The 11121-nt window shown below is 35.3% G+C and overlaps 1 protein-coding gene across 1 annotated transcript in view; it reads left to right on the top strand.

Annotated features, from left to right (window-relative positions):
- The first annotated feature begins 1691 nt into the window (after nt 1-1691).
- UBR3 (ubiquitin protein ligase E3 component n-recognin 3 (putative)) overlaps nt 1692-11121 on the top strand; it is a 250132-nt gene continuing 240702 nt past the window's right edge. The window contains exons 1-5 of the mRNA XM_011988165.1: nt 1692-1702; nt 2044-2183; nt 5589-5747; nt 7258-7401; nt 8303-8352. Coding sequence (XP_011843555.1) covers nt 1692-1702; nt 2044-2183; nt 5589-5747; nt 7258-7401; nt 8303-8352 — 504 coding nt within the window. The remainder of the gene's footprint in view (nt 1703-2043; nt 2184-5588; nt 5748-7257; nt 7402-8302; nt 8353-11121) is intronic.

Here is an 11121-nt window from a genome sequence, read left to right as displayed (position 1 = left end):
GATGTCACATCACAAATTTGTATATTCTTTTTCTGGACTTCATTGTTGTTCATTTTAAATTATTTAAGTTTTTTTGGTAGACTGGGTCTTGGTATGTCACCTAGGCTGGTTTTGAACTCCTGGCCTCACGTGATCCTTCTGTCTTGGCCTCCCAGCATGCTGGGATTACAGGCATGAGCCACCATGCCTGGCCCATTGTGGTCCATTGATGTTGGCACATTACCACAGAATTTTAATTAAAATAATTTTGTACTGTGCTTTAAGGTCTAGTTCAGTATCATTAACCTTTTTTTTTTTTTTTAGGCTCTAATAGTATTTTTCACAAATACGCTCTTCCATTTGAACTTTAGAATTAGTTTGTGATTAATTCCATTGGGATGTAAATCTAATAGCATTAAGTCTGGGGGAAACTGTCTTTTATTATTATTATTATTATTATTATTATTATCATCATTTTGAGACAGAGCATCACTCAGTCACCCAGGCTGGAGTGCAGTCACATGGTCTTGGCTCACTGCAACCTCTGCCTCCTGGGTTCAAGCGATTCTCCTGCCTCAGCCTCCCGAGTAGCTGGGACTACAGGCACATGCCACTATGCCTGGCTAATTTTTGTGTTTTTAGTAGAGACAGCGTTTCACCCTGTTGACCAGGCTGGTCTCAAACTCCTGACCTCAGGTGATGCACCAGCTTCTGCCTCCCAGAGTGCTGAGATTACAGGCATGAGCCACCGTGCCTGGCCAAAACTGTCTTTTAAAAAAAAAAATCAATTTTTCTGTTTAGGAATATGGTTTTTCTCTGTTCATTCAGATCTTTTATATTTTACAGCTTAAATAGCTTCTCTTCCTTTCTACTTATTTCTAGGCATTTTACATGTTTAGTGTGGTAACTATATGTTTGGTCACAGAATAACTTATTTGTGATTATTTGGATATTGACTATAGAATAGTTTTCTTCAGGGTGGAGCACAGTGGCTCACAATCCCGGTACTTTGGGAAGTCAAGGCTGGAGGATTGCTAGAGGCCAAGAGTTGTACTTCAGCCTTGGCAATGTAGCAAGACCCTGTCTCTACAAAAAGTAAAAATAAAAAAAATTAGCCAGGCATAGTGGTGCATGCCTGAGGTTGAGGTGGGAGGATTGCCTGAGCTCAGGACTTCCAGGATGCATGTGGGTGGCAAAGCGAGACCCTGTCTTTAAGGGGAAAAAAAAAAAAAAGAATAGTTTACTTCATTTTTGCTCGAGCATACCAATCATACTTGAAAATGAATATAGGCCAGGCGCAGTGGCCTGTAATCCCAGTGCTTTGTGGGTCTGAGGTGGGCGGATCACCTGAGGTCAGGAGTTCAAGACCAGCCTGGCCAACCAACATGGTGAAACCCCGTCTCTACTAAAAATAAAAAAACTTAGCTGGTGAGGTGGTGCACACCTGTAGTCCCAGCTACTTGGGAGACTGAGGTGGGAGAATTGCTTGAACCTGGGAAGCAGAGGTTACAGTGAGCCTAGATTGTGCCATTGCACTCCAGCCTGGGCAGCAGACTAAGACTTCTCAAAAAGAAAAAGAAAAATAGAATGAATATAAACAAGATTAGAAGGAATGTATACACTTAAACATAAAAACTTTTAAAATAAACTTCAAGTTTTTGTATCACTTACCTATTCATTAATGCAATAAGTTAGAAATAGGAAAAATGTAAATGCTTTGGAAGTGATCAACTTGTACTTAATGGTTTAAAAGAGTGGAGGTCATAAAGTGGTACTTGAAAGGAATAAATTTCAGTTAAAAAATGTGCTCTGTAATGAGAGTTTCTTTTTGTATTCTAGTTGGAATTTAACTATTAATAGTATAGTCTTTTCTTGGGAAAAATATACCTGAGTGCCATTTGTATATAAACACTGATTAAAATTACATTCTTTTAACCTGGTACCTTAAAAATCATAAAGAAGGATTTACTGGCCTGTATTCTATTTATGAATATTGTAAATAGAAATAATATATTTTTAACTGATTAGACATTACTGTTAATTTTTTTCTTTTTCGTATTACAGGTTTTGCAAAAGGCATCAAATTAAATCAAGTTCAAATATTCCCTGTGTCCCTAAAGACTTACTGATGATGTCTGAATTTGTTCTTCCAAGATTTATATTTTGTCTTATTCAGTACTTAAGAGAAGGCTATAATGAACCAGGTATGTTTTAATCTACTTCTTATTAGTACTCTTTTTAAATTATAAATTTACGAAGTTTTAGCATTAATTATGAGGTGAATTTTTTCAGATATCATTTTTTTGCTTAACATTTAAAAAGAGATGACTATACGGACTGAATAGAAACACACTAAAGATAAATTATATAACCTTATAGATACGTTGTAGTTGACCTAGTTTCGTGCTTTCTGCTTCTGGGGTCATAAATGTTTTTGATCAAACTTATTTGAGCTTTTGCAGATGAGGAAGTAACCATTTTGTGGGGTTAACGTGACTTTATTTACAATAATATGATGAATCAGATTTGAGAATTCCTGGAAATATTTGAATTTAACTTAGATTTTAGAAGATGAAATGTTTTATCACCTTTTTTTTAGAGGTCTGTATATATTTTTTCTTCATGTATATTATATAATAACTTATGATAGGGTCAAATTGCTGACTTCCAGATTACTGGTAGAATATATGGGTGTGTAATCCTCATGTTAATATTTAAAAGAGAAAATAAATTACAGGTGTTCTTCTTACTTTTTAAGATTTAATCACAATCTTGATTAACATACTTCAGTTAGGTAAATATTTGGATTTAGGTATCTATTAAAAGTTCTCAGTCTGACATTGTGAATTATAGATATTCATTAGTAGTATGAATCAAATTTATTAACTTTTTATGATTTTTTTTACCTTTCTAATGATAACCTGCATTTCTTTTCTATAAGAGATTACATTTTGCATTATTTTTAGTGTTTTAAAATTATTTAGTACTATAAATAACTTTATATTCATTTTGAAACTGTGGCACACATTTTCATCTTCTATCTCCATCCTTAAAGTGTAGGGGTATGTTATATAATATCCTCATTTCTAAAACTGTCTTGTTATCTTTATTGTGAGCAAACCATTATACTTCCTTACTTGTACATTTTAAACAAAAACATACAATCCTTTGTTAAGTACTTCTACTTAACAGAGAATATATCTTAAAATACAGAAAAATAAGCTGGGCATGGCGGTTCATACCTGTAATCCCAGCACTTTGGGGAGCTGAGGCAGGATTGCTTGAAGCCAGGAGTTCAAGGCCAGCTAGGCAACATAGAGACCCTGTCTTTGCAAACATTTTTAAAAGTTAGCTAGGTGTGGTGGTGGCACGTGCCTGTAGTCCTAGCTACTTGGGAGACTGAGGCAGGAGGATCCCTTGAGCTCAGGAGTTCAAGACTGCAGTGAGCTATGATTACATCGCTGCACTCCAGTCTGGGTGACAGAGTGAGACCCTGTGCCCCACCCCGCCCCCCAGAAAAAAAAAGAAAAGAAAAAAGAATATATAGAGAAAAATATTATTTTGATTTGGTTCCAAATTACTGTCTCTTCGGAATGAAGGAACCAGTTACTAGCTGGGTTATTGAAATAGCCTTCTGCATTATTTCTTATATACTAGTTAGCAGACTTTTTTGGGAATTTATGTTTTGTATTACAGGTGTCCTATTTTAGAAATAGAAATTATTTGTTATAAGAACCTTAAAGCTTATCATTAGTTTAATCCAAGAGTACTTCACACGAAAGTGTGTTATATTTTTGTTGACATAACAGTTGTAAAACATAGACAACATAGGTACATAGCTTTTTAATTATCTGTTATCTGAAAATATGAAGGGAAAAATGGAAGCATTTTTTATCTAAAGATGACCTGCATGAATGTAGGTTCATGGAAGTTTCTTCCTTATATTACTACTTCTGCTCAGCATTAATTTCTGTCTGTGCAAAAAAAATTCTGCCTTTTTTTTTTTTTTTTTTTTTGAGACGGAGTTTCGCTCTTATTGCCCAGGCTGGAGTGCAGTGGTGTGATGTCAGCTCACCGCAACCTCCACCTCCCGGGTTCAAGTGATTCTCCTGCCTCAGCCTCCCAAATAGCTGGGATTACAGGCGCCTGCCACCACGCCTGGCTGAGTTTTTGTATTTTTAGTAGAGGTGGAGTTTTACCGTGTTGCCAAGCTGGTCTCACAAGGTGATCCACCACCTTGGCGTCCCAAAGTGCTGGGATTACAGGTGTGAGCCACCGTGCCCAGCCAAAATTCAGCGTTTTGTGTGTAGAAATTACTGTTTAAAATTAAAGAAATTAAACAAAAGACTTGCAATAACCAATCCAAGGTAATGAAAGCTCAGCGATCTTGTGGTTTCCCAATTTCTTTCAATTCTGTTTCTCATTCATCCTATAATCCTTAGATCTGTATTAGAATTTGTTTCAGAGCCCTTGAAAACCTACAGCGAACAGTAAACATCTGTTATGTTAATATATAAGTCACTGGGGAGAATATAAAGTTGGATAATGTATGACATTCGCTTTACACTGAGAAAGTGGGTTTTGAGATTCTGAATAAATGTTGAATGAAATGGACATCCCCTTTCCTGGGCACACAGGTTCTCCGTTACCTCTTTTATAGGTGTGGTTTTATTCATTTGTTTGTTTTTGTTTTAAAAACAATTATGGTTAAGCTATAAATCTCTTTATTCATTTCCTTCATTTTAGACCTCGGCTTCTGTAAAACCTCTCTATATTTTTCATCTTTAATATTCTTTTTCAGTTGTTGTCCAAGCTTCTTTTCTTTCTTTCCATCTCTATTTGCCTGTTTTTTGTTTTTAATAGTTATTCATGTTTATGAAAAGTTATCTTTCATTTTAGTTGCTTGCCCTTCAGCTAACATGTATCTGTATTTTTGGAATATTATAGGGGATAGGTTATTTGTTATACAGGTTTAAATTTGACATAATTTTGTCCTAATAGTCTTATACTACTCTCAATGTATTTGAATTATATCTTGTTTTATTTTAGGATGTGATCTAAACTTTTTCTTAAATATTATCTTTTTTTGAAATGATCTCATGATGACATTTATATATGTGGAAGTATAGGGCCCACAGATCGAATGCTGCTACTTTTTTTTTTGTTTTTGAGACATGGTATCACTCTGTCGCCCAAGCTGGAGTACAGTGGCATGATCTCGGTTCACTGCAACCTTCACCTCCAGACTTAAGCCATTCTCCCGCCTCAGACTCCTGAGTAGCTGGGACTACAGGCGCGCACCACCACACTCGGCTAATTTTTTGTATTCAGATTCTTCTTACACAAATTAAGTGCTTCATACCTTAGGAGGTCATCTGTGTTTTTCCATCTACTTTTTTCCAAAGGACTGAATTCCTGAACAAGTCTACCCTTGCTTGGCTAGGTGCTGGGCAGATACCAATTTTCTAAACAGAGTTGTTGTATTGACTTTTTTGATTATAAAATACTATAATTTAAGCCATTGTAATTTAAAAAGAATACTGTTATTTTAAGTAAGATATTTTAAAGAAAATTACCCTTATTTGATTTTTTTTCTTTTTTTATTTTAGCAGCTGATGGACCATCAGAAAAGGACCTTAACAAGGTCCTTCAACTTTTGGAACCTCAAATTTCCTTTTTAGAAGACCTAACTAAAATGGGAGGAGCAATGCGGTCTGTTCTTACTCAGGTTTTGACAAACCAACAAAACTACAAAGATCTGACTTCGGGTGAGTAAAATGTTAGAAGAAATTTATAGTTTATATATATTACTATAATGATAAGAAATTGAGTCTTTTAGAACTTAAAGGTAAATTGTAGAATTTTCATAGAATGCTAAAGCTGGAAGTTATTTAGAGAACTTCTTGTTTTATGGATGAGGAAATTGAGCCCCTGAAAAATGAAATAGCCTGTTTAAACCTCACAATTAATTTATGTTGGAGTTGGTACTAGAACCCAGGTCTCCTAACTTTTGGTGCGACATAAGATAATTATGCCCTACCTCTCTTTTTTTTTTTTTTTGAGACGGAGTCTTGCTCTGTCACCCAGGCTGGAGTGCAGTGGCATGATCTCGGCCCACTGCAACCTCTGCCTCCTGGGTTCAAGCGATTCTCTTGCCTCAGCCTCCCAAGTAGCTGGGATTACAGGTACCCGCCATCACACTGAGCTAATTTTTGTATTTTTTTAGAGACAGGGTTTTACCACGTTGGCCAGGCTGGTCTTGAGTCTTGACCTCAGGTGATCTGCCTGCCTCGGCCTCCCACAGTGCTGGGATCACAGGTGTGGGCCACCATGCCCAGCCCTACCTCTCTTTCTTTAAACACAAGGCTGCTAAGTGATCTCCTTTCTTTAACAGTAACAACCATCATGTCTATATTTTCACTTTTGATATTTTCAGTTTTTGGGTTGTATGGCCTAGGATTTTCTAATACACAATTTTAAGTTCCAAAACTTGGAATTGTTGAATGGTATATTGTTATACAAAACATTTCTTTTTTTTTTTTTTTTTTTGAGACGGAGTCTTGCTCTGTCACCCAGGCTGGAGTGCAGTGGCCGGATCTCAGCTCACTGCAAGCTCTGCCTCCCGGGTTCACGCCAGTCTCCTGCCTCAGCCTCCCAAGTAGCTGGGACTACAGGCGCCGCCACCACGCCTGGCTAGTTTTTTGTATTTTTTTTAGTAGAGATGGGGTTTCACCGTGTTAGCCAGGATGGTCTCGATCTCCTGACCTTGTGATCCGCCCGTCTCAGCCTCCCAAAGTGCTGGGATTACAGGCTTGAGCCACCGTGCCCGGCCTATACAAAACATTTCATATGCCCTTCCCAAGCACTCTGCTTTGGATAACTGCATGCTTGGTATTACGAGAGCACAGACTGTCAAACCAAATGTGAATTCTGCTACATAATTATTATCTACCATATTAACTTTCTGACTTTCTTTACTGTAATTTTCAGGTTCCTTGAAAGCTAGGATCATGTCTTACTAATTTTTGTGCCCCACATTCCCTTGGATATTTTAGATGCTCACCTACTTTATAGATTTCGTTATTTGACTGTGTATTCTGGGATTGTTAGTGCTAAACATAAGCACAAAAATGTTATCTGAAGCTATCTTATATTATTCATTCTAGGGCTCCCACTCCATTAGAGTAGTCACCTATTTATAGATATTAGTTAATGAAAAGACTATACTGAGATTTTGAATGGAATATTTTTTTCTGATTTGAAGTTTGTTTTCATTAGGTCTTGGAGAAAATGCTTGTGTAAAGAAAAGTCATGAAAAGTACCTTATAGCTTTAAAGAGCTCTGGACTTACATATCCTGAGGATAAGCTTGTATATGGTGTGCAGGAACCATCTGCTGGTACTAGTTCTCTGGCAGTTCAAGGTTTGTCTAAATATTTAATTTGAACAGTAGTAACTTTTCTGTGTTAAAAGCAAAAAAACCTCTCAAACTTCACTCATTATTGAAAAAATTATTTTGAGCCAAAACAGTATTATTCTTTTTAAGAAAAATAATAAAAGTAGTAAAAATTAGAGGCAAAAAAGAATAGATTGACCAAAGAAGAGAATGCATTTTTCTTAAATGGAATTTGATTAGCTTATTAAGGTTCTGGTTCTAACTCATGAAAAATGTACAGTTGCTATTCAAGAGTAGCCCAGAACTTTACTCCCTCAATATTTTAGTAAACTATGGTTTAAAACTAAAAAGAGATCCTTCTGAAACACCATTTGTAATCACTGTATTAAATCTTAGTTTTCACTGGATCATTCCTATTGAAGTATCAACCTATTTGGTCCAAACTTATTTAAGATAAATGTTGGAGGCTGGGTACAGAGGGTCATGCCTATAATCCCAGCAGTTTGGGAGGCCGAGGTGGGTGGATCACCTGAGCCTGAGGTTGGGAGTTTTGAGACCAGCCTGGCGAACATGGTGAAACCCCGTCTTTACTAAAATACAAAAATTAGCTGGGCATGGTGGCAGGCGCCTGTAAACTCAGCTACTTGGGAAGCTGAGGCAGGAGAATCGCTTGAATCTGAGAAGTGGAGATTGCAGTGAGGTGAGATTGCGCCACTGTACTCCAGCCTGGGAGACAGAGCGAGACTCCCATCTCAAAAAAAAAAAAATAAAAAAGATAAATGTTGGACTTTGCTAAGATAACTGTTAGAATGAAATGTCCTAACATAACAAAACTTGGCTTTTTGATATTTGTATTTCTCAGAATAATTTGAAAATAAAGCAATATGTAGCAACTATGAAGGACAACTATTTTTCTTCTCCTCCAAAGGTTTTGTAGGTGCAACAGGAACTTTGGGACAAGTAGATTCTTCAGATGAGGTGAGATTTAAAGTTCAAAACTTTTAAAAAAGTATAATTTTATACTTTTTTATAATTTTATAATTTTATACTTTTTTATAATGTTACTTTTTTATAGTTCTAAAACTATATAGATTTGTAAGCATTATGTAGTTTAAGTTTTTAATTCTATAGACAAGGACATTGAAGCCGAGAATGGCTTCTGGGAAGCCTAGATCACACAATTAGTTAGTGACAGAACAAGGTCTATAACTAGATTTTTACTTCTTCTTTATAATTCATTTTTCTTTTTCACAGTTTAAAAGTGGGTAGAAAGAGGTAGAGATTTCTCCTCAGAAGCTATCCCCAAATTTACCCATATAGTTTTCATATGTACAATGAAATTATTTTTGAAAATTTTGCTAAGTTTAGGATAATTTATTAAAAGACTGTGAAATGAAACTGTTTTTCTAGTCTCATAATAAAGTTACATTTTACTTGTCAAGGATTGTTTTTAAATTATGTGCTGGGAAAAAGACCATCGATTTGAAATTTCAATTTTTATAGTTTTTATTAATAATATGAATAATAAATCATTATTATATTTCTATATTTTATTACATAATTTATAAGAGAAAAATTGCTGTTACATATATTTACTTATAATCTTGTTGCTTATACATTTAAATTTTATATTTCTAATACATTTAATTATTAAAATCTAAAAAATAAAATTACATTTAAACATATGTATCTTTTTTCTTTTGGAAATTCATTTTGAGTTGATAATATAATGTGAACTAAGCCAAATATACTCCTTTTAAAGGGATGGCTTCTGTTATGGAAGTCTTGTAATTGATTTAATACCATAAAATTTAAATTTTACAATTTTTCCCCTCTAAAAAGGCTTTCACAAAATGTTACATTTTGTGGAGTCTCATTTCGGGTAATTTTCAATAATTTTCATCAGATTGGAGAGGCAGTTTATTATGCTGTGTAGGAGTTTGACTCTGGAATTAGACTGCCTGGGTTTGAATTGTGGCTCCTTTACCTATTAGTAGTGTGACCTTGGGCAAATGTCTTAACTTCTTCATGTCTAAATTTCCTTATCTGTGAAATGGAGATAATAATAGTACTTATTTCATGAGAATATTATGAGGATTGAATGAGTTAATATATGTAAGCACTTAGAGCCCTAGTGCCCAGCATATTGTAAACACTGTATGTGTGTTAAAGAAATAAAAGTCATTAAAAAAATTATGTAAATGGTTAGCTTATAAATTTTGCTTTTGTTTTGTAACAAAATAACTTCTGAGAATCATATTGTTATAATGACAAATGGGAAAAACTTTCTGATATTTAAAATAGACTTTCAAAAAACATGTAAACATTATTATTTTAACTAAACTGTAATAATTCCATTTTGAAGATAGGGGAGGGGAATGGTGGGAGTAAGAATGCTAATTCTTCGTATGCCGAAGAAGGAAGTAATTGATAATAGACATGTAGTTTGAAACTGTTTTTCTGCTTTAAGGGCATTTTGTGGGGAGGTGAAATGGCCTTTTATTAAAAGGCGAGTTCTTGGATTAGGAGTTGAATATGAATGGATGAATGAATGGGCACTTCTTTAGCTAAAGCCACCTGGGTGGGAGTCTTCTATCTGTAGCCAATAGGAACTTTAGACAGCTGTTGCATAATGAAATGGTTTGGTCATTGTTCAGAGCACTTTGTTAAAATAAGCATCTTGACTTGATTTAGAACAACAAAAATCTGTGGTCTTAAGTTTGTATTTATGTGGTAGGTTAGAACCATCATATTATTTTAGCATGTCTAGCATTACGTATCCAACAGGCTTGCCAACAATTTTACTTTATTTTCATGAATTGAATTTTATTTCTGGATATGTAAAAAGCTGATCTTCAACATAGATGCTTTCTCCTCTGTCTAGGAAAGAAGTAACATTCATTTTTATCTTGGCCTAAACTTTCCAGATTAGCATTTGAATTTCCCGTGGAGACTTCCATTGTACACAACTGCATTGCAACAACATTGTATTTTATGGTTGGGTGCTAGAAGGACATCCTTGTGTGTGTGTGTGTGTGTTCGTGTGTGCACGTGTGTGTATTGAGGGGCTTTTGAATCTCTTCTAGAAGTAATTTCTAGGATGATATCAGATAATTTGAAATATTGCCACTTTTTTGTTCATTACTGTTGCTTCTAATCTGTCCTTTTTAGTTTTAGGTCCTCACTTCTGTTTCCCACCTCCATCCTCAAGCAGGCCCCAGTGGGGTCTGTTGTTTCTCCCTTTATGTCCATAATTTTCTCATCATTTATCTCCCACTTAAAGTGAGAATATATGGTACTTGGTTTTCTGTTCCTGCATTAGTTGGCTAAGGATGATGACCTCCTGCTTCATCCATGTTCATTCCTCTTAGATTCTGTTTCAGCAACTTCTGTGTATAGTATGCTTTATGTAACCATTTGTTCCTTAATTATGATCATGTCTCTGTGTGAATATCATGGTAAATACTTTTTGATGTCAACGACTTTAAAATACTTTATTTCAACCCCTAGTCTCTCATAATGCATTGTTTTTGTTATAGCTGAGAAGATTTACTTTTAAAGCATGTGATGTATATTTGATACATTTAAGTAGCTGAGACTCTTTGACCTTTATTTATTTGTTTATTTTTTTGAGATAGAGTCTTGCTATGTTGCCCAGGCTGGAGTGCAGTGGCGTGATCTTGGCTCACTGCAACCTCTGCCTCCTGGGTTCAAGTGATTCTCCTGCCTCAGCCTCCTGAGTAGCTG

This window comes from Mandrillus leucophaeus, unplaced genomic scaffold (assembly GCF_000951045.1).
Source record: "Mandrillus leucophaeus isolate KB7577 unplaced genomic scaffold, Mleu.le_1.0 Scaffold324, whole genome shotgun sequence".
Classification (NCBI taxonomy): Eukaryota; Metazoa; Chordata; class Mammalia; order Primates; family Cercopithecidae; genus Mandrillus; species Mandrillus leucophaeus.
This window is presented reverse-complemented; position numbering and strand designations above follow the sequence as displayed.